Source organism: Cebidichthys violaceus, unplaced genomic scaffold, assembly GCF_023349555.1.
Source record: "Cebidichthys violaceus isolate CVI_PGR_0920_01 unplaced genomic scaffold, fCebVio1.0.p SCAF_83, whole genome shotgun sequence".
In the NCBI taxonomy this organism is placed as follows: domain Eukaryota; kingdom Metazoa; phylum Chordata; class Actinopteri; order Perciformes; family Stichaeidae; genus Cebidichthys; species Cebidichthys violaceus.
Genome location: NW_027176968.1, coordinates 651530 through 673893, shown reverse-complemented (window position 1 = coordinate 673893; position 22364 = coordinate 651530). Strand labels below are relative to the sequence as shown.

At 39.5% G+C, this 22364-nt stretch overlaps 1 protein-coding gene across 2 annotated transcripts in view; it reads right to left on the bottom strand.

Annotated features, from left to right (window-relative positions):
• Window positions 1-1431: 1431 nt before the first annotated feature.
• Window positions 1432-22364, bottom strand: part of pld1a (phospholipase D1a) — a 32865-nt gene continuing 11932 nt past the window's right edge. For both annotated transcript variants that reach the window (XM_068702330.1, XM_068702328.1), the window contains exons 2-26: window positions 22051-22266; window positions 21296-21465; window positions 20881-21023; window positions 19306-19417; window positions 18962-19027; window positions 17996-18054; window positions 17637-17729; window positions 16551-16703; window positions 15655-15804; window positions 14212-14295; window positions 12214-12295; window positions 11921-12031; window positions 11617-11802; window positions 10491-10704; window positions 10133-10261; window positions 9598-9716; window positions 9034-9147; window positions 8024-8134; window positions 7668-7756; window positions 7352-7465; window positions 7123-7172; window positions 6826-6960; window positions 4702-4855; window positions 4475-4592; window positions 1432-3910 (exon numbers count right to left, since the gene is read on the bottom strand). In XM_068702330.1, coding sequence (XP_068558431.1) covers window positions 3686-3910; window positions 4475-4592; window positions 4702-4855; window positions 6826-6960; window positions 7123-7172; window positions 7352-7465; window positions 7668-7756; window positions 8024-8134; window positions 9034-9147; window positions 9598-9716; window positions 10133-10261; window positions 10491-10704; window positions 11617-11802; window positions 11921-12031; window positions 12214-12295; window positions 14212-14295; window positions 15655-15804; window positions 16551-16703; window positions 17637-17729; window positions 17996-18054; window positions 18962-19027; window positions 19306-19417; window positions 20881-21023; window positions 21296-21465; window positions 22051-22234 — 3165 coding nt within the window. In that variant the 5' untranslated portion in view covers window positions 22235-22266 and the 3' untranslated portion in view covers window positions 1432-3685. The remainder of the gene's footprint in view (window positions 3911-4474; window positions 4593-4701; window positions 4856-6825; window positions 6961-7122; window positions 7173-7351; window positions 7466-7667; window positions 7757-8023; window positions 8135-9033; window positions 9148-9597; window positions 9717-10132; window positions 10262-10490; window positions 10705-11616; window positions 11803-11920; window positions 12032-12213; window positions 12296-14211; window positions 14296-15654; window positions 15805-16550; window positions 16704-17636; window positions 17730-17995; window positions 18055-18961; window positions 19028-19305; window positions 19418-20880; window positions 21024-21295; window positions 21466-22050; window positions 22267-22364) is intronic.

The following is a 22364-nucleotide window of genomic DNA, read 5'->3' as shown; positions in this document are numbered from 1 at the left end:
GTGAATGGAGAGGGAGGGGGAGCGCGCTGCCTCCTGCCTCGGCAAACCACGCCTGTTACAGGGCGGAGTTTGGTGAGGCAGCAGGGACTCCCAAACTTTTTTCTCCTTCCAACGACTCTCATAACGTAACACACAAGCACGTTCTATTGAATTATGTATGTCTATGATGTCACACTGACATCTATCTATCTATCTATCTATCTATCTATCTATCTATCTATCTATCTATCTATCTATCTATCTATCGAGAGAGAGAGAGAGAGAGAGAGAGAGAGAGAGAGAGAGAGAGAGAGAGAGAGAGAGAGAGAGAGAGAGAGAGAGAGAGAGAGAGAGAGATTTCGACTTAAAGTGGCACTCCAGCAATTTAGTATTGCACTTTCCTAAAGTTGCGGGACTCACAAGAAACAGATTGAAAGAAGCAGGGATAACCTGACCAATGGGGAAATGCAATTAAGTACATTTACTCAAATGCTTTACTGAAGCATACTTTTGAGGTACTTGTACTTTACCATTTAATACTTCTACTCCACTTTGGAAAGCTCCCTTCAGAGCCTCACAAGACATTGAACAACTGTTTTCACAGGCTGAAAAGTATTATTTATGAGTGGAAACAATCATTCTCAATATTCTTACTCCGTCTATGGTAAGAAGAAACTTTTAAAGGGGCTGCTAACCCTACTTTAGGAGCTACTAAATTGGACAAAATGCAAGTAGTGCAATGAGAGACCATATGTATTAACTTAAGTTAGAAAGATAGTTACCTGGTGCTTATGAATACATGTATGCATGTATAAAACAAAAAAGTTTAACAATGCTTTAACAACCATTTACATAATCTGCAGGTAGGGAACGTGATCGGTTCTAATTCAGTTGGTGTGGTGTGACTGGCACCTGTAAGGCAAAACCTTGCCAACTTACTAACAATAAGCAAGGCGTAGCAGTTCCAACAAAACAAACTCACCAGGTGCCAGCAGCTCTTCCACAGAAGACACCCTTTATGTCAATCATGTAACCCTCTGTCACATTGCTTCACAAAAGCTTCTCTGTGCTCCGTCTTGAAAAAAAGCACAAAACTTGGAACAGAGTGGATATCTTGGAATTCAGCAGCAGCATGTGAGTTTAAAACTGCCAATTGCATGCTCTGCAATTAAGGGTGCAGAATACTTGGTTCCGTTTACTATAACATAGTAGAGTGTTAATGTCCATTTAAGCGCACAGTTTGTGCCTCATAACTTTAGTATTTGAGACTTCTTGATGACATTAAAGTAAAATAAAAGTAAGTAGTAAAATAAAAATAGAAGCAAAACATTAGCACCGAATATTTCTCAAAAAAAACTTCTATCAACTAGAATGAAAACATTTAATAAAGAAAAATGAATAAAGTTTTTACATTAACTGGGTTCTTGGTTTGTGACAAAAAGAAACAAAAAGTCCAAAGGCAAATTTATTTGTTAGACATTTAAATTATGAGTTACACTGTGTTAAATGAACAGACAGAAATTACAAATTCTACAAAAATAGGTATTGTACATAAATAGTGGAAGCAAGATCAGTTGAATTGAGGCCACGTGTTACAGATAGTTGACGAAAAGACTGCTGAATGATGGTTATGATAAAGAAACATTTAGGTTTTGTTACAAATCCACAACCATCCATACAACCATGCCGTACATTAAAAAAAACATGTTTAAAGAATGTTAAATTATTTATATTCCATAGATAATGCAGTGACAAATACAGCAAGTGTAAAGTAGTGTTTGTCTTTGTAGAAACAAAGGCTGTGATGTTTCCAGTCATGATCACTTCAGTTAACATTCATACATGTTCTGGTCCCATTAAGAATACAATACCATTTATTATTGGCAGTTATCGTCTGCTTCTGTTAAATAAATGCCAGTTATTTTCATGTTGGGTGTGGGACGTATATGCATCAAAACACAATTACTGGCTGTGTGGCTCTTTCTTTGGAATACAGAGGATTTCTGCTGAACAAAGCGGTTACATTTTTTTATTTATATGAAGCCTTCCTCCAACAGCTCCAAGGACTGCCTTTATTGTGTCATAACCTTCGTGACAATCATTCATTAATCCTTTGTTATGACAGTCTATGCCTTTGTGGTAATAACAAAGCACAGCTGGATTCAAAATAAGTGGTTCTTTAACGTCACATATAATTGGTGCTGCTGCTGCCTGTCCTGACTCGCTTGAAAAAAGAGATTGACAAATGACAAGTAACAAATATTATAAAAATCAAAACAAATCAGGTGACATAGAGTTCATACATTCACATCTACAAATTATGTCAATTGCCCCACACTGTATGTCACACACCATAAGAATCCCTAGAAAAACTTAGTTTCCACTTGACAGATGCAGGCTGTGTTACATTAAAAAAAAAAAAAAATACAATTTTCACTGGAAGTAAAAAGCTTATCAAGAAAATCACTGGAACCGCCTTCAAACAGGAAACGTAACAAGCAATTGCAAACTGTATCTTCACATGACAGCTTTGCCTCTGGCATCAATTGCATGCTATATGGAAAATGTTGATTTCATTTTCTTTGTTTACATTGTTTCAAAGACTGTATTTCAGCACTTAAGAGAAAGCCGTCGCCACAAGATGAGGAAAAACAGACAGGAGAACTGAAAGGCCCATATTGGACTGCTGTACACAAACTGTAGTTTTAAGGAACTAGCACCATCTGTTGAGCAAAGAGGAAATGACTCTTGAATTTGTGCGCCGATTGTCTAATCCAGCCTCTGATATGTACCACTGGCACAACCAATTTATACTGCAGCCTTTAGTCAAACACCCTCAGCCATGATAAGTTTCTACTCACCACTCTAAACATAGTAGGATGTAGCCGCGTTAAGGTCCGCTCAACACAGTTCCCCTTGATTTCCGCAGTAAAGTTCAGACCTCACGTCTAATAATCATCGGTCACAAAACACCTTTGACAGAAAATACAATATCTCTGAGGGTTTTTATCAGAGATGGATTGGTACATGCATTGTAGCACATTAAGCAAAATCATGCACCACTGTTTTATCTGTAAAATTGTCTCATTGTACATGTACTGCACAGAAAAGTCCGATCGTAGACAGTCGACGACAGTAGCTGTTGAACTTGTCCCGACGAGTCCTCTGGGAGCCCTACATAGCACTAACGCACCTTATGAGCGCGCAGAAACTCAGTGAGTCATGTGCATCACGTCTCTGTGATCATTTTAAACTAAGAGACAAATATTTGTTAGCATCACCATCAAAACTGTTTCTACCGCCTCCACACCGGTTCTTTTGAAATCCTCGCTGTCTTGCGAGCTTTTCCACAAGTCCAAAGGGTCAAAATGTGCAGAGTTGAGTTGATTCCCAAAACCCAAAGTTCTTGTGCCTGTTTCTTCTCCACAGGTTGAATTCAGTCATAAATATTGTCTTCAAGTGCAATATCATTTTGTTCTTCATACATCCCAAAAGTGTCAATGCCGACCCAAATAAACTGTTACTACGGTTTAGTGTTTTTTCAGTAGAAACAGATTCAAGAGATTTGTCAATGCCCAGCAGTCACATCAATCCAGAGGAGACTCTCGTTTTTGGATTAAAAGAAATCTCTCTAATAATCAATCCAGATACTTTCCTCAAGAAATAAATTCCGATGTGTAAGTGACTGGCAGTGGTGGCACATCCTTTATGTCCAGATCTCAGTTGGGACCATGGCCTCCTTCGTTCCAACAGAGGGCATGAGGTTCTGCTCAGACAGGAAGTCCAGAGGAAACTGGACCAGGAAGCCTCGGATTTTGCGTAGCTCCTCCTGAGCGCGGGCCAGGTCTGTCTGGGCCAAACCCGGTTTGGACTGGTACTGCTCCAGCTCGGACATGTTCCTCACCAGGGACGAAGGAAGGCAACGAAATACCTGCAGAAAAACACACACATGTAGAGTTAAAATACTGCTGCACTAGTTTCTATGGCTCTTGGGATGGCAATGTTAATCAGTTGGCCGGGTTGTCCAAAGGTGACATATCTCATCAACTATTGGACACACTTCCATGATATTTGGCACAAATATTCAAGGTCTCCTGAGGACAAATCCAAATGACTTTAGTGGTGGCAAACTGTGTCTGAAATGTCCCAAAATGGCTGCTGTACAGAGAATAAATCTTTTTTTTCCTCCACTAGAGGCAAGTATGTATAGCAAAGTCAAAATTCTTTCATTTAGTTTTTAGTCTTGTTACATTTCTGAGCACAGGAGGGCATTATTGTAATTGAATCTACTAGAATGATCACCATTTATACATTTTACCTGATTCTTCAGTGAATCCTTAAGTTTGCTTTCTCAAATTCACCTGCTGACTCTTTATTTATATATTCTCTTAAACAAATGACATCTATAAATTGTGTAACAGTTACACACTGTCAAAAACACTATCTGGCACATGTGTTGCTCAGCCTCATGAATTCATTTTTGTTCATTATGTACCTTCTCATAGATGGTGGCGTTTCGGCCAGCGGTGGTCATCCACACCTCCTTATAGAAGCGATCACTGATGGGGTCAGACATGTCAATACTGGTGTCAGTGTGACCTCCGAGAACGGTCCTGTTCAGAAAGAGAAGGTAAATGAGAAATAAAATACAATCATTATGAAAACAATTTTCTCTCTCTCGTCCACTCTAATTCTCACACACACACACACACACACACACACCGGAAGCATTCGAGGCGGAGCTGAAGAGCGTAGGGTCCAGCTTCGTACTCCTGTCCGTCCATCACTGCAGCGACCTTTTCGGAGTCCTCGACAATCACCGCCACCTCGCTGTCACGTTTACCCAGCATGCTTCTGTCGTTGATGTTAGCAGAACCTGAAACAAACATGCAGAACAAAGGATGGAACTCAATTCCTGATACACAGATGTCGACAAGAACATTTTCACCATAGCAATAAATCTTTTTAATACTTGTCAAATCAAATTAAATGAAATAAAGAAAAAACAACATACTCTATCATTAAGGACTCAGAAGGGAAGCCCACAAATTCACCCGATCAGATAAAATAATCTTCAGAAGTCAAGAGGACATCAACTTATGACAGCATTGACCTACCACAGCTTGCAAAGAACAAACCAACAGACTGGATTCACCAATAACACAGGATGAACTTTCTACTGCCCTCAATCTTATGCCAAAAAACAAAGCACCAGGACCTGATGGCTTCCCTCCTGAGTTCTATAAACACTTCTGGTTAATTCTAGTTCCGCTTTTCAACAAAATGATAACTGAAATAACAAAATTCACGTTTTCCAGCAAACATGAACACAGCAACTATTTCACTACTCCTTCAACCAAACAAAGACCCAACTTTACCATCAACTTACCGTCCCACTTCTCTCAATGTAGAAAAAGTCACTCTATCGATAATTCACCCATATCAAACCAGCTTTATCAAAAGGTAGACAAATATCACACACTTGAAAAACTTAATGATAGATTATATTTCAATAGAAAATCTAATCTCCATCATATACACACAACAGAATGTTTTTTTATATATATTATAAAATTATTTATATATATATATATTATTATTATATATATTTATATATATATATTATTTATATATATAAAAACATTCTGTTGTTTATATATATATATATATATATATATATATATATATTAAATATATTGAAGTATTTCAAAACCAAAAACTCCCCACAACCACAACCTCCCTTGCGGTGCTCCGTCCCGTCCCTGGCAGCTCAAGCTCAATTTGACGGTTCTCCCTGGAACATGGGGATGGAAGGCTGGGTCACTGGTGATGTATGCAACTGACTGTTTAACCCCCTCCCCCCAAACAAAAAAAAAACAGGCCTCTTCCCTAGGGTCTAGGTGTTTTTCTTTTTAAAGGGATCAAACCCACAATGGGCCAGATGGGGGCGACCCGAAGCTGAACCAATTAGTCCAACAATACACAACTTACAATAAAAAAATGTATTAATAAATAGTATTTCTTATCAATAACTACAAAACGAAACAATGAAACAACAAGGTTGACCTTGCCAGTGGACGAGGCGGCACTGCCCCTGACTTCATTAATATTTTTGTTACCATTACAGTGTTCAACGCACATGTTGATGAATGTTATTATTTGTTGTTATTTATTTATGTTATATGCCCTTATATTTATTAACTTACTTATTGTCTTTGCTATCATTTTATAACTCACACCCACACACACACACACACCCACACACACACACACACACACACACCGTTCTCCCATACACTGACTACACGACATCAGCTAGCCTATATTCACTGTTCTTGTCGTCCTCTTGTTGTTCTGTTTATGTAGGATGCATTCATCTGACTTAGTCGTAGCATTCTAAATCATGCTATAATCAACAATCATTCTATTTTATCTCTATAAACCCTATGTTAAAGACCTTATGCCTTCAATGGACCTATCTTATTAATATCGTCTGTATATTGATAAATAAAAAAATCGACAAAAGTTACAGTACTGCCTATACAAAAGCAGAGTATTTAAGAACAATTTTTAGCCTTTAGATTTGATTGTTTGGTCTCAGTCTTGTGAGAGAGTAGGCTGTGCCTTATTAGCCAGCAGGGGGCGCAGCAGAGCTATGTTGCAGAAGTCACTACTTATTTTTAGTATGGGCATTTGTTAGCTGCACACATGGTGAAGGATACAATTTCATCACATCTCCGTGGTGTCAAGGCAGAGAGGATAGTTGCCTCATATGTTGGTGAGAACAACAGAAAGAAAGAAAAAAAAAAGAGTGACAGAACATGAGAGAGCAGATGAGAGACTGACCGATGATGACTGTGTTGTCATCAGCGATGAGCATCTTGCTGTGCACGTAGATGAGCTCCGTGACCAGGCGTCCCTCCAGCTCAGTGTGAGTCCGCAATCCGGCAAAGGAGATGTAGTTCATCCAATGGTCGTCCACTGGGAGAGGAGAGGAGAGGAGAGGAGAGGAGAGGAGAGGAGAGGAGAGAGGAAGAACACCAAAACCAGAGGAGTAGAGGATGAAATATGGAATGCACTTTTCCAACTCTAACCTTAAAATTAGGTATCAAAATGAATGTTATAATTAATTATTGTACTTACTCTCCTTTTTCAGCTGGGAGATGATCGAGTACTCTCCTCTGATCATGGTTCTGAGGAGGCAGGAGATTCATACTCATCAAAACATATAAATATTGAACATCCTAGACTCAGATCAACTTGAAAGAAATATAACACAATGGAATACTCGTGACTCTTCCACATGCGCTTTCTCAATTCCCCTCACTATTCCTCTTTCAATATTAAAACTGGTCTGTGGCATGTGGTCCACCTGTAGTTGAAGTGCATGACAGCCTGAATGGCGTTCCCTCCTCCTGTGGTGATGTCCCCCTCGAACCCAGGAAGCAGCGGGGTGACCACATACACACGGTACTTCTTACCCTCCCTGTGAGCAAACACATCAGTTACAAAAAAGCCGCAGACTACCAGCGTTAAGATGTAAGAAGCAGAAGTAGAAGAAGAGACGAGTCTAATCTTGTATACATACACAGTACGTACAACTTCCTTCCTATACTCACAAGTACTACTGTAGTTAAACAGCCAAATGTTTAAAAAAAAAAAAAAAAGAAAAAAAAAAAGGGAAGTACTTGTAAGCTCTGAGGATCCTTTCAATGATTGCGTCTCCAATCTTGTTGTAGACCGTCCTGTTGTCGGCACAACTGATGAAGAACTGGTTCTGATGGGAAAAAAGATAAAAGATGGACACCGACCCGAAGAGAGACAATTATAAACGGTTCTTTTTGTTTCTACATGTACAACTTTATGTTTCAGAGTAGAGGAGCATTTCACTTCCACAATGACATTGTTACTGAGTACATTGAAAACATCACTGATGCAAAATTACTGACACCAACCTCTGATGAATTCATCTCAACTCTCATAACAGTTTCACATCCCAGTGTTTGTCATTTAATGTCATATCCTGGCCTCACTGCTGGTTTACCTCTATGTAGATGTAGTGTTTGCTCTTAGCGATGACCTGGATGTAGGCATTGTGGATGGACTCCTCGTGGTACTTTATACCTGCCGACCAATCTGCTGCCGACCGCAACACCTTGCACACACAGAATAGGATTATTACAGCAGCAACTCTAAAAAATATGTATGTCTTGCAGCAATCAAATTACAGGGTTAAATGTACCTACATCATAAAGATAATAATAAATAATAACAACTGATAGTCACTGATCATTACAAGGTAACATCAAATGCTTTTTGGGGGGCTTTTTGATGATTAACCTGTAAACTGCAACGTGGAGTTATTTTGTTTAATACTGCTTAAAGCAATACAAAAATAGTGGTAAATAATTCCTGTGAGGACATTAAATTCAATGGTAACAAACATAATAATAATAGCAATAATATTAATAGAAAAATGGTGTGTATTATCAGTGGTTATACAAATGGAGAAGTTGTACATAGTGTTCACAGAGGTGTCAGTTTAAAAACAGACACAATTTGAATGAAATAAATATTTCTTAAACGTTACTGACAAAACAAAACTACGCTGTCTTTTAAACATGATGGGGTTGTGATGGGATCTTCGTGCACTTCTTATTTTAGCCAAGCATTTCACTCAGAGGTTGGTTCCCTTCGGCTAAAAACCTTTGAGGGTCAATCGCAAGCGCAAACCTTTGTAGTTATATAACTTTTGGGCCCATGGAGAGTTTTTTAATGCTCACTCTCTTTTATCTTTCTCCAGCAGTGCTTGCAGATCGGGATGTGGAAAATATTGTGGCAAAGTGGGAGTTTATACTGTTTATACTGTGTTTTCTCTGTAATTTTCTACCAGTGGTTCTTTTTAGGTTTGGTGAATGGTTGGTTTTTGCCCCACTTTGTCATTTTGTATAATTATGAAGAAAGAAAGAAAAAAAAAAAAAACATTTCCCACAATATGTTTTTTATGAGCACAGATAAAAGTAAAATGGTACTTTGTGTGTTCAGGTCTCTCACCTGCACTTTGGCATTGACACAGTCAGGAACTTGGTATCTGAGGTCATTGGCACTGGAGTGAGACTTGGGCAGCAGGAATGGATAAGACAGAGAGCGATACTTTGGCTTCATGATCTGGAGGGGAGAAAGTTGGAGAATTTGGGCAGAGAGGGGGTAAATGAGGAGTTAGATGAGGAATGGAAAATAGTAAAAACAGGAAAACGCTGCTGATGCCATGGAAAGCATGAGTGTGAGGATTAAAGTATTTTTCCACTGTCCCAGCCAGACATTTCACCAGGTTAGTGTTTATTGTTCCGTTTTATTTTTTTAAGTCAACAAATCATGATTTTCCACAGTTAAAATACATTCATAACTAGTTTCTATTACTCCTACAACGAATTAGCATTAAATAGTCAAATCAAGCAAACAAAGTAATAGGCTATAAGTCTAGAAAGTGGTTAAATCTGTTCTGTCAACAAAGAAACTTCAATTGAAAAAATTCTAGTCAAACAAGTTTAGCTTTAAAATAATCCTGTTCTACATCCCTGTGTATCCCTGTGTTTGTTAATGAAGGTACGTGTGTACCTTAGTGAAGTTCCAGCGCTGGATGAAGTGCCTGGCCACATCGCGCGCAGCTCTGCCATGAATCACTGAGGCGATGTCATGCCACGGCATTCTAGGAGTGGTGTACCTGTCGATGAAGTCTGCAACAGTGAAGACAGGGAAAAAAGTGTGAGAAGGAGAAAAGACAAAAAAAGATACGGTGCGACAGAATAAAAAAAAAAAAAAGCCAGGGACGAAGGAGAGAAGATGGGAGAAAGGAGCAACAGTGGGGTCTGAGAGTTTGGCTCAGAGACTGGGAGAATACAAAGTGTTGTATGCCATATTAGTTTTCCCAATGACTATTTGTTTCCATCAAACTGATATAACAGGAAAAATATCAATAGCAATAGCAAGTAGTGCTTTGTATACTGAGAAGAGTTTTAGACCTAGAAAGGAGGGAAACTAATTAGAGTAAGACCAAACTAATAGTGTGTATGCGTGTCTGTGTCTGTGTCTGTGTGTGTGTGTGTGTGTGTGTGTGTGTGTGTGTGTGTGTGTGTGTGTGTGTGAACCAGACCATCAAAAGGTTTCTCCAACTGGATCCAGTCCCTGTAGACAAAGTTGCAGTAGTCTTTTCCATGCCAGAAGCGCGTGTTTCCCTGTAACTCTCCAACACCTGTCTTGAGGCTTTGCACTGAACCACTCCCTACACACACACACACACACACACACACACACACACACACACACACACACACACACACACACACACACAGACACACAGAATGAAAACATTATGGTAAAAGGACTACATGTACTGTACAGTATATAGCAATGTTCTTCACAATGTGCCTCTCATTCACCCGATTCATATTCCAAAACTCTCTCCCTCTCATTCTCGCATATTCTCTCTCTTTCCACTCATACAAACACACCTGCACTGTCTACGCTGCTGACACTGTCTGCGTGCTGCAGAGTGTGTTTGTGCAGGTGTCTGTACAGACTGAAGCGAGCCTTCCGGCTGCGTCCGATCCCCTTCAGCTTGGGCAAGTCCACCGGATCACTGGGTGGCGTCCCTCGTCCGTTGCTGTTGGAGACGCCATCGACGGAGGTCACGCCCTTACTGGACGGAGTGTTAGCGGAGCCAGCCTTAAGAATGAAGACAGAGGATGTACACTCAGCTGCTGGTTAATTAGCTACACTGTAGCTAGTACAACACCTTACAATAAATCCTGTAATGTTCAGTTTTTGTATTAAAGAGGTGTAGATTCAACTTCATGGTCATTTTGGAGGGTTCGGTTTGTGGCATTTTCGAATATAAATTATAGTGACAGTTGTCTTTATTACATAGTCTACCTTTATGAATATAAATGACATAAGGAAGGTCAATACAATCAATAAGGGCAGGTTAAACACGATTAACGGTTTGGTGTATTTTCTGTGCACGTCTCTATAGTTTTTTAATTCTATCCACATGAGAATCAGTTTGAGTTTAGGAAACTAGTGTAAAAAGTTCAGTGCTAGAGGAGATGTCAAAGAGGCCTCAAAACCACTGTGATCTATCATTTGGGAACTACTTTTTGAATATCCAGATTTTTAATGGGAACATTTTTTAACGTCTCGAGCACAAATAAATGACAATTTTGCCTAAAGCTTATGTTTAAAGAAAGTGATTTGTTTTCTTGACTGTAAGGTCGACAGTGTCTGTGTAGTTGTGTAGTAGATGTTGTGTGTGTGTGTGTGTGTGTGTGTGTGTGTGTGTCATTAAGAGGCTGTGTGAAAGTCTTTGCTCTTTATATTCTGTATTAATGCGCACACACACACACACACACACACACACACACACACACACACACTGTCACTTGACACACTGTTATGCAACGCTACCTCTTCTCTTCACCCCCCCCCCCCCCCTTAAACTCTGCAGGTTTGAGTGAAATAGATTTCTCCATTTCCTCTCCTCCCTCTCATATTTGTCAGGAGCTCAGAGCAAGATGTATTGCCTTTCTAACTCCAAACAGTAGACAAGACGTTTTCATTTCATTTGATTGTGTGTCTGACCTGCTCAAGGGCCACAGAGCGTGTCACGCTGCCGACATCCGTCAGCCGATGCTCTCTGTCGTCCCAGCGACCGTATGCCAGGTCTATCCCGCCCACAAAGGCCACTGATTGGTCAATGACAACGATCTTCTCGTGATGCGCCCACAGATAGACAGAGGAGGAGACGTGGTCTGGATGACGCATCACCTTAGACACAATCATATTAAATGCAGCACACATGGATTTAGAAAAACAGTACATAGAAGGTATAATATGTAATTGCGTGTTTCCAATACTCTTTCACTACCCACAATCCTTTAGTTACCTTGATGTTGGGGTGCAGGCGTGAGAGGGTCCTCTTGCTGTAGCCCGAGTTGATGCCCAGGGCCAGCTCCACCTCCTTGTACAACATCACAAAGATACGCACTCCCTGTTGCTGTAGAACGACAGAAAGAAGAACAATGTTAAGAGCACATTTCTGGCCATTTAACAAATTTGACTGTTCATATTTATTTGGTTTCAATACATTATGAATCCTTTCTGAAGAGCAAAACACTGATTATTTTGTTTTTCAATACTTAGGTTATAGGTTATGTCGGTAAACTAACGCCTACTTACTGCTTTGCGTTTCAGGGTGCAGTCTAGCCTCCACCTGTTTCCCTCCACCACAGGTCTCTTCAGGAAGATCTCTGGACTCAGCCTGGTGAAAAAGAAACCAGACTGAAACAGATACCAAGATAAAGAAACTCAATGCATCACCATTACATGATAAACAATAAAAGATGGAGAAATGTATCTTTATCTTCACTCTTTAGAGCTTCCAACACATTTGATAGACTTTAAACATGAAGGACATGACATAATGATATAGTCTCATGAGTAATTCACACTGGCATCCTGAGCTTACACGTCTGCATTGCCATTTGCTCACATTACGCAGGCTGACACCTCATTGGTTAAGACCATAAGCCCAGTGATTACTGCCTTGGAACACAGGGATTTCAGTCACGTCAAACAGTCGCACATTTGGCTCCGAGGTACCATGAACAATTATATTTGAAATGACACTGCCAGAAATATTAAAACTGTGTCAGTAGTGACAAACAGAAAACACCATAAAACACTATTATAGGAAGAAGGAAGGGAAAAGTCTCTATCCTCTGAAGAGTGAGCCGGTTATTGATATTAGATTTGAACTACATCTTTGCGACATTGTTTTCAAAGTTACTGTTCCCTCAGGTGTGACTGTCTGACAACAGGATTTTACATGAAGTAAATTAGGTTTATCTTTGTTTTGAACAGAAATTCTAGTGTTCTTTTATTCAAACACATTTTCTACCCTAAACTTGGATTACATAAAGCAGGGTGGCTGAACAACTATATCTCAAGGTCCTCTGACAGGTTACATAATCAGTTCTCATGCGAGGAACATAACCCCGACAGTAAATTAAGAAGACACAGTGAGAGACAAAGGGGGTGCGGCCGAAGAGTAAACAGATACTATGTGGAGACAATCTTTCTGTCAGTGTATTTCTATTCTGGGTGTGTGGATAAGGCTGTAATTAGATGCAGTACCATTGTATTGGATATCAGAGAGCCAGGACTTGTGGGTAATACATAGTGTAATATGTAACAGCATGTACTGCTCTAACTGGGTATCAGAGTGTCAAGTTGTCATTCTTTGGAAGGACTCTGACGATGGCCTGTGTGTTTACCAATACTAAAACAAGCCTCCACAACTATTCTATATTCAATTTTTTTACAACATCATCTGCATACTGTATGATTGCAGATTACAGATGCAAAGAGTAAAATATTTCCTATGCCTACAAGATTCTGCAATATGACATATCTTGAAGCCACAATGACAACCTTCCCCTGCTCTTTTAAGACTACTTTTAATGACATTATTGCTAAGAATAGAGAGAGATTGGATACCTAGGGAAATTGCTCGGGGGATTGACATATAACAACAGAGCTTCCAAGCCAAATACACAGCAATGCACCAAAACAGCCTAATGAATGGTGGATTACATGCAACATTTCAGCAAGTTGAACCTTATCAAGCAATCATTTCTTTTCTTCAGCCCTTTTTTAGGCCAAATTATCTGTCAAATTTGGCTTCTACACTTTTCTTCTCTGCTTTAGCAGAAAGAGCATCATTACATATCTGACTTATTGTCAATAGTTTGTTAATCCTGTGAAAAAAAAAATATTAAAAAGTTTATAAAATAAAAATAATACAATTATTCTTGACTAGTGAACATGCTGGAAATGCCTTATACTTGTCAGTTGATCACCAGCTTCGTGATGTTAGGTGCTGTGAAGGCAGGTAACTCAAAGAGAGCCAGACTAAGTTAAATTTGCTTGGGGATTCAGGCTCCTGGTTGAGTCCACTAATAAGAAAAGACTGTGTGTTTCTCTGTTGCTTTGGTTCTCTCGGATTATTATTTCTGTCAGGTTTGGAGCAAGTTGAAGCTGAGTAAAAGCTGGACGGATTCAACCCACTGAGCTGTTTATTTCTGGGTTCTCACGCTTCAGTGCTGACAGCAGACACATCCCAACCAAAATCTTATACATGAGGCATTTTCACACCAAAGACACATTGAAACTCACCACCAGTCAGTGATAAAGATTTCCTCTTTAGCCTCCTCCAAAGCATCAGCCACATCCTCCATGTACGTCTTTCCATTCACATACCTGCAAAGAAGCGTTACAGATTCTCTGTGTAACTTGTGAAAACAGACATAACTCACATGTGCTTGTGTTGACACGGACAAACATAAAACACACAAACTCCCCCCAAATGTCTTAACCTTTCAAGCTTCAGGCAACACCCATAGCTGTGTCATCACGACATAACTGTTTTTCAAAAACACTCTTTTTTTTTTTTCCATTAGCTCACAGAACTGCAGCACGCTTTCTCTTCCTTAAGTACAAAGACGATGCAATGACATTATCACACAGATGATTCAATATCACAGAATCTGCCAGCTGAGGGGGAGAGAATGCAAAAAAAAGACCTGAAAAATGGCAAAGCAGCCAAAACAGAGAGTCGACCACGTAGTCCTCTCGAACATTTCCATAGTTACCAGTGAAAGGATAATAGAGGAAAAAATAAGGGCAACACTTATGACGGCCATGTCTGTAATACATCATAAACATACTCATGATGTGTTTGTATGTGCTTATAGTACAGTAGAATTATAGCCATAAGCACCCATATATATCCATAATGCTTTAGAATAATCATAATACATTATTAAGCATTTTATAATGACTCAAAAGGTAGAAAAAACAGATCAAAACAAATATAATAAATACATAATCACACAGTAAAGGTATAATAAATAACTAAAATATGATATAGTCGGACTGAATGGTTGTTAATATTGCACAGTGGATTGAACAAGTCAAGTATCATAATACTTCATAGTTGCTGGTAACTCACTGGCTTTTTTTTGCAAGGATCACAACGTATTATAATTCCCATAGTTGTAATACGTTATAATCTTTTTACAATGCATTATAATCAATGTTATTATACATTATAATGTGATTATATTTGGCAATTGTTTACTTCAAGTAAAATAAAAAAAAATGTTTTTACATTTTTCCTGCAGTTATTATTTGTTTCATGTTACTTAGAGCAAACAATGACCACTTAGTGCAACTTATAACTGATATAATGCATTTAAGTGTGATTATAGTAGTATTATAATGCATTACAACTGTGGGAATTCTAATACACTGATCCTTGCAAAATAAATATTCAGTTACTATATTGTTACTTGACACACTTCCTTTAATTTCACATCATTTATAGTGTGTTATTATTAGTGGTCTAAAGCATCTCCAATGAGCAGCTTTTTGAACATGATTAAATCCACCAAACTGAATGGTTTGAACATATTTGTTGTACACTACATAGGTCTGTTTGAAAGAAACAAACGTGGAAGTTTGAAACTAATGCAAAACATCTCTTTCCTATTGTTTATTCTGTGTTGTGTACACGGCAACATAAGTTCCACCAGTTGCGCTCTGTCCCAGTGTAGTTACCATTTGGCGGGGATGTTTTCCTGCTCCTGTGCAAACGAGCCGCAGCGGTGATCTCGGAGGAAAGGCTTCCCATGAATCCTCACGAAGCTCTCGATGCTCTGACCCCACCAGCGCGCATGTCTGTAGCTGATGCACTTAAACACGAGGGTCCTGCCGGGAGGATGAGCACAGATACAGAGCGTGTCGTCATTTTATTGGCTCTGGCATGAACCACATTAGTGCCAATTCAGAATTTGGGTTTAATTTTGCCCTCAGCTTAACAAACTGCTGATCAGTTTGTAAAAGCAGACATTGTGTTTTCTTTTTACGAGACATCAGAGATCCGTAATAGTTCCTAAAATAAAATTAAGCCCTGGATTATGAATGTTGGAATGAAAAGGAGCTAAAGAAAACAATCAACCCTGTAACAGCAGATTGTTAACAACAGCTTTAAGCAATGAAGCTGGGCTTTTTGAGCCTGTTGGGGATTTTTTGTTTTTTTTGGAACACTGGTTGAGATTTCCAGAGCAAGTTGGACAGCAAAACTGTTTTAGCCATCTTAAATGATTTATGAATGGTAAATATCTGGTTTTCAACACAGCATTATCATCAAACTTGAAACCATTAATTTCCCCCTGCTCTCTGAAGACAGTGGGAAGTCTCTTGAAAGTGTATTTGTAGGATATATAACCATTTGAAAAGCATTCTCATATTTTATATACATTCTTTGATTTTATCTCACAGCTCGAGAGTCTAAGGGAGGATTCTCTTTTCAACTGGAGTTGAAATAACATTAGCCTCAGAATACACTGTGAGGGTATACTCCAAATACATTGGGTATAAGTGTGATAACTCCTTGGGTATCTGCTACAAAAATCAAATGTTCAACCGTACACACACACACATTTGAATCTAACCTGGAGAGGCTGTCAATCCGGACTCCATGTTTGGTTTCTGTGTCTTTGGAGTCCATCTTGATGCTGAACTCTTTATCCAACAGGAGGACAAAGGAGATGGCCCCTGAGTCTGGCTTCATGTACAGCAGGCACGAGTCCTTCACCACCAGCCAGCTACAAAACACACACAGTCCTCATTATCATCATCATCATCATCATTAGGATTTAGGATTTGTGGGTCTACGTGAAGGTCTGCAGATTTTGATTCATTGCTGTGAAAGATTTCTTATATTTCTTGATTCAAGGAAAAGGGTGTAGGAAGAAAATCATCATGGGGATGTAGGTGGATGGGCCGCGTGTTTCAAACGTGTGGGATTTTTTTGTGCTGTCTTCAGAAAAACAACAATCAAAACTGCTCACATAATAATTTGGCTGTGATAAAGAGAAATAAACAAACAGATGAAGAGAGAGGCAAGCATGTGCCAATGCAGCTGGGCTGAAGATGCTACTAACATTTTGTGAGCAAACTACAAAAAAATTAAAAAAAATAATAATAACTAAACACTTAATAAGATATTATCATTATTATGTTTTGAGATATGAGAATGAGTGGTCACTGTGTTTTAACACTCAAACTCTGACAGCTTCCTGCACAAAATCTGAGTATGGAATGTTTCATTTCATACATAGCATCCATCACACCTACACTTTAGACACGTTTTTAATTCAAACAGAGAAATTAAAAGTAAGGGTTCCCCTTGTAAATTGGAGTAGTACACTAATGGCAAGAAAATTGATTTTTTTATTTCATGTACTGGTACATTTTGAGACTTGGGGCTATTTTGCTCCAAAACATGTCATTTCTTTTTTCAGTCTAGTGGGAATAAAACATCCAAAATACATATTTAAGGTGTCCATTTTACTGCACTAACTTTAACACACTAAATACAACAAAAGTTAGCATTAGTCAATGCCTCATTTGCATATTTAAACATAAAATTTCAGAAAAATTTGAACACAAAAAACACAGCAGAAAAAGATCGAAAGACGAGACAAAAGGTAAAGAGAGACAGAACGCAACACACAAGGACGAAAGGAACCACACACCGTTTGGACCAGCGGTAGCAGGCCTGGCTGTGACCACAGCAGTTCATGCCAGGGATACGATGTCCTCCTGAGCGCTTATAGATCATCCCTTCTCTGGAAGAGACGGACAAAACAGTTCAGTATCTTCTAAGAAAAATACTATGGGATGTAAGGAGAGTGTGAAACAAAATAGGAGACTAGGACGTTTGTAAATGAGGACACTTAAAGAAAGTGACATCCTGATCTTCTATATTTCTTTATATTTCTTCTATAAGTGCTTCACTCTGCTCTGAACAGTTGAGAGCATATTTTACCGGACACCTGAACTGTTTTTACAGATGGGAGGGAAAAAAGGGATTGAAAGAAGAGAAAACACTCACAGTCCTTTGGGCCCCAAGTCATGAATAAAAGACAGCTGGCTGATGTCGATGAACTCCATCTGAGAATAGACAGGAAGAGACAACAAGTGGCTGCACACAGTGAAAAAAAAAAAAGCACCGATACATACTGTACAGTACTCACGACATGTGACGGAGCAGGCAGCTGTTACCACATACCATACAGCTGGAGGCAATGTAACCCAGCCTAAATTATCTCAACAACATATCTCGGATATTATATTCTAATGCGTCAGTATGAGGCTTAATACTAATATGGCAGCACATAATAGCCAGAATGCTATATCTAAACCTAGCATTAGTCTGTTTTAAAGCCTAGCTACCATAAAGGTGAAGTAGGTACGAGTAAAGTTTTGCATGAGAAAGAACACACTGTATGTTATAGGCCCAAATATTAAAAGGTGCTGATAATAAGTCACTTAAAAATAGTTGCATTTTGAATAAAGGGTTTTTGAAAATGAGAAATTCCGATTGAAAAGCGGTGGGCAAAGATACGTTTAGACTGTATTGTCACATTAAATAAAATACAGTAAGTCAATAAATTTTTTATGTGTAATTTACAGAAAAAAATAAACATCTCACAGTTTACACAGTATTCATCTTCAGGGCATTCAGACTTGAAGCCTTTTTCGAGCTAAAATAAGCAGTTTATTGAGTGTGTCAACATAAAGCAGACGCTTGGCAGTGCCATGGGTAAACACGATAATTATCTATGTCAACACTCAATGTTGCACCATAAGGTTAGAGCTTAGCAAAATGCTGAAAAACACTGTGAATCATATTCATATATCATATTTACTTGTACATTGCATACCAAGTATCTATGGTAGCTGACATGATACATTTGGCTCACAGTCATTCATAATATACACACAATTAGTATAAATTTGAACTGGCAGTCATTATGTGGTTAAGTGACAGTTTGCAGAGCTTAGTATGATTACTCACAGTATGGTGATATTTGCGGTACATGGCCATCCTCAGCAGCTTGTTCAAATAGTCTTCTAATTGTCTCTGTAGAAACACATACACTATATTTTGGCCACTGTGAGTATTTTTATTACAAAATCCAAGCATATAAACACTTACATGCACACACACACACAAACACACAGTCAGAGAGGGTTTTAGAGGATACATGTGCTGGCAAGGAGTTAAGTGTCATGGCAACAAGCGAGTGCCAGGAGAGCTCCTTGCCATAAAAGTTAAGATATGACAAGTGGGAATTTTCCAACCAAAAATTAAAAAATAATAAAACAGGCAAAAAGGCTGCAGGCAGTGTTGCGACGTACCCTCCTGCTGGAGACCTGCTCATCGCGCACCAGCTCGTCCCCTCCTCCCCTCGGCAGGGAGGGCATCTCCCTCACCTCGCTCTTCCTCACCGTCCGTCTCCTCACTGTGTGGCTGTGTGGAAACAAAAAAGGAGGGAATTGGAATGACCAAGCTACTTAAGGATGCTTTTCCAGAGAGAACCATGGTGTTTCCAAACTTTGTCCTTAAACGTTTGAGGAGAACCATTAAGCTCAAACAACCTTTGGGCAATGGCTGTTTCTGTTCCACCACTAATCACCACCAATAAAAAAAAAGTGTTCTTTCCTGCCAGCAGGTGTTTAGACAGTCAAATGCAAAAGCTTGAATAAATTGACAGGTTACTGGTTGACTCACTGTTGTGTTACATCAACCAGGAACACAGAACGGTAAGATGGACTTTTATTTAACTGAAAACAGGCAAGAGGTAAAAAAAACAACAACCACCAAAGCAATTGTGAAAATCCAACATGCACCCCTTCCTATAACAACATTAAGTCAAGATCACGGAGAGGGAGAGAGAAAGAGGGAGCAGGGCAAAAGTAAATCCTATTAACTTCCAAGGGCAACATTCCTTTGCATTCAAGTGTGTACATCACAAGAGAGAGAAGAAGAGAGAGAGAAACAGAGGAAGGGGGGGGGGGGGGGGGGGGGGGGCGAAAGAAATAATGGAAAAAGAGGATAACAAAGGAAGGGAGTTGTCATTAATGGGCTACATGAAGCTAAAGCCAGGAGGCAATTAGCTTAGCTTAACATAAAGAGCAGAAGCAGGGGGAAACAGCTAGTCTGGCTCTGTCCAAAGTTTAAAAAGGCTAACCACCACTTGAATTTGACCAATTAACGAGTTGTGTCTCGTTTGTTTAGTCCAAACACAAACAGAAATGTAAAATTGACAAGTTGTGGCTTTAGGGGCAGAGCCAGAACCATTTCTGAGTGCAGCGACTTCCTGGAGTCATCCTGTTTGCCTGGCAACTGTTGCTGCGATAAAGCAATGCTGGTAGAATGGGTATAACAGGAAAACCTCCCTTTATTACAACAAACATTAACGGAAGAGATTTAATGTGTTAACTGGTGAAATTTACAGTAAATGTGCTGGGAAATTTCTTTCACTTTGGACAGAGCCAGGCTAGGTGTTTCCCCTTGTTTCCACTATTATGCTGAGCTAAGTTAACCATCTCCTGGTTCTAGCTTCAAATTTAGTATACAAGAGCGGTATTGATCTCCTCATCTAACTGGCAAGAAAGCGAACCATTGTATTTCCCTAAATGTAGGGAAGTGTGTACATGTGTGAATATGTGTCTATGCACCTGTGTGAGTGTGTGTGTGTGTGTGTGTGTGTGTGTGTGTGTGTGTGTGTGTGTGTGTGTGTGTGTGCACTTGTGTGTGTACATGTTATTCTTCCCGCTGTTCAAAAAGTAACATTGTGGAACTCACACAAGGTGGTTCTCCACAAGGTCAATGCAATGTGACAACGTGGGTATACGTCTAAACTTGTCCGTTAGTGTTCGCCTATGTGCAAGTCCGTGTGGGAGTGTAAATCTATGTGTGTAGGCACCAACCTGCGTGACGGCAGCGGTATCCTCATGAAGGTCTTGTACGTCCTCAGCTCTCTGTGCAGCTCCATGAAATGTTTCTCCTTCCTCTTAACCACCCAGGTAAACTCACCGTGCTTCAGCTCAATCTTAAACACCGCCGGCAGAGACTACAGAAACACACACATTGGGAGAGAGAGATGATGAGTTTAAGATATATATTATTATATAATACATAAAGAATTCAAGCAACTTATTATAGGGATTTATAACGACATTATAGAGATTTATCTGATACTTTGATCCAGACCAACTCACAATTAACATCCTATCCCTATATTTTCCAAAATAAAAAAAACAACCAAAGGTAAGGAGTGCAGGGAAATATAATGATAACGTCTGAATTTGTATTAAGTATTGCTGTAGACATTGTGTGCAGTACCTTGTTGACACTCCTTTGGTGCGACAGGTTGAAGCGGTCCTGTGCAGTGGTGAATCTCTCCACCTCTAGTATCCGGGCAGTAATGGGCACAGTGGGAAGGTAGACCTTAGCGTTGGCCTCCTTAAAGCCCACTGTGGCATACACCGCTGAAAATGGGATACGACAGTCCCCTAGGGGGAAGAGAGAGGCGAGTGGTTAGCAAGTTTTGTTTTTTGTTCTGTTTGTGAATGTAGGAGTTGTTCAGGCTCCTTAGGAGCGAGTAGGATGCATCACTGAAAACTCTGCCTTTGTTCAAGATTTCTACTTTGCAGTGTTAGGTCAAATGTTTCGGTTTATGCTCCGGTAAAGTTTGTGAGATCTAAATTATGTAAAGGAAAAATCCACCCTCAAACTCACTGTTAGATACCAGTTTGAAGACTTACCAGTTGAAGTATTTCCTTGAGGGGTTTTTTTGTCAATTTTCCACACTGACATTTGAGCCTTTTGCCCTTTTCTGGTATTCCTACATTTCCCAGGGGCAATCACATACTCAATACTTTGGGCTTATTTGGTCATATGAACCTTAGTCACGACCGATGAATCTGGTTCATAGTCTGCCAAGTTAAGTTTTCTGAAAATGTAATCTCTTGAGGATTTGGCATAATCTGGAATAACTGACCTTTGAATTGTTCTAATATTTCCTTTTAGGTGTCGTCTCATTCTTGGGTGAAACGATGGTGAAATCACAGACAGGAAATATGCAAACAAACACACACCTAAGTAGTTTCCATCGTAGTCGTTCTCCTCTGCCTCCCCCATGTCCAGCTCTCTGGTATCCAGGCTCTCTACAAGGTCGGCCATCGTGATGCCGTCGTGTGCGTCCGGGGCGGCTGTGGCGTCAGACACCTCAGAGTTTATCAGGTTGAGGCTACTGATAGTTGGTGGCGCTTTACCCAGCATGCTCAGCAGTTAGCCCCCTGAGCAGGGCGAGCCTAGAGGAGAGATTCAAATAAAAATAAAAACATCATAAACTGTGGAATAAATGGAAATTTGAGAGTGAGTGGGTTTGTATGACTTTGTCTATGTTGTA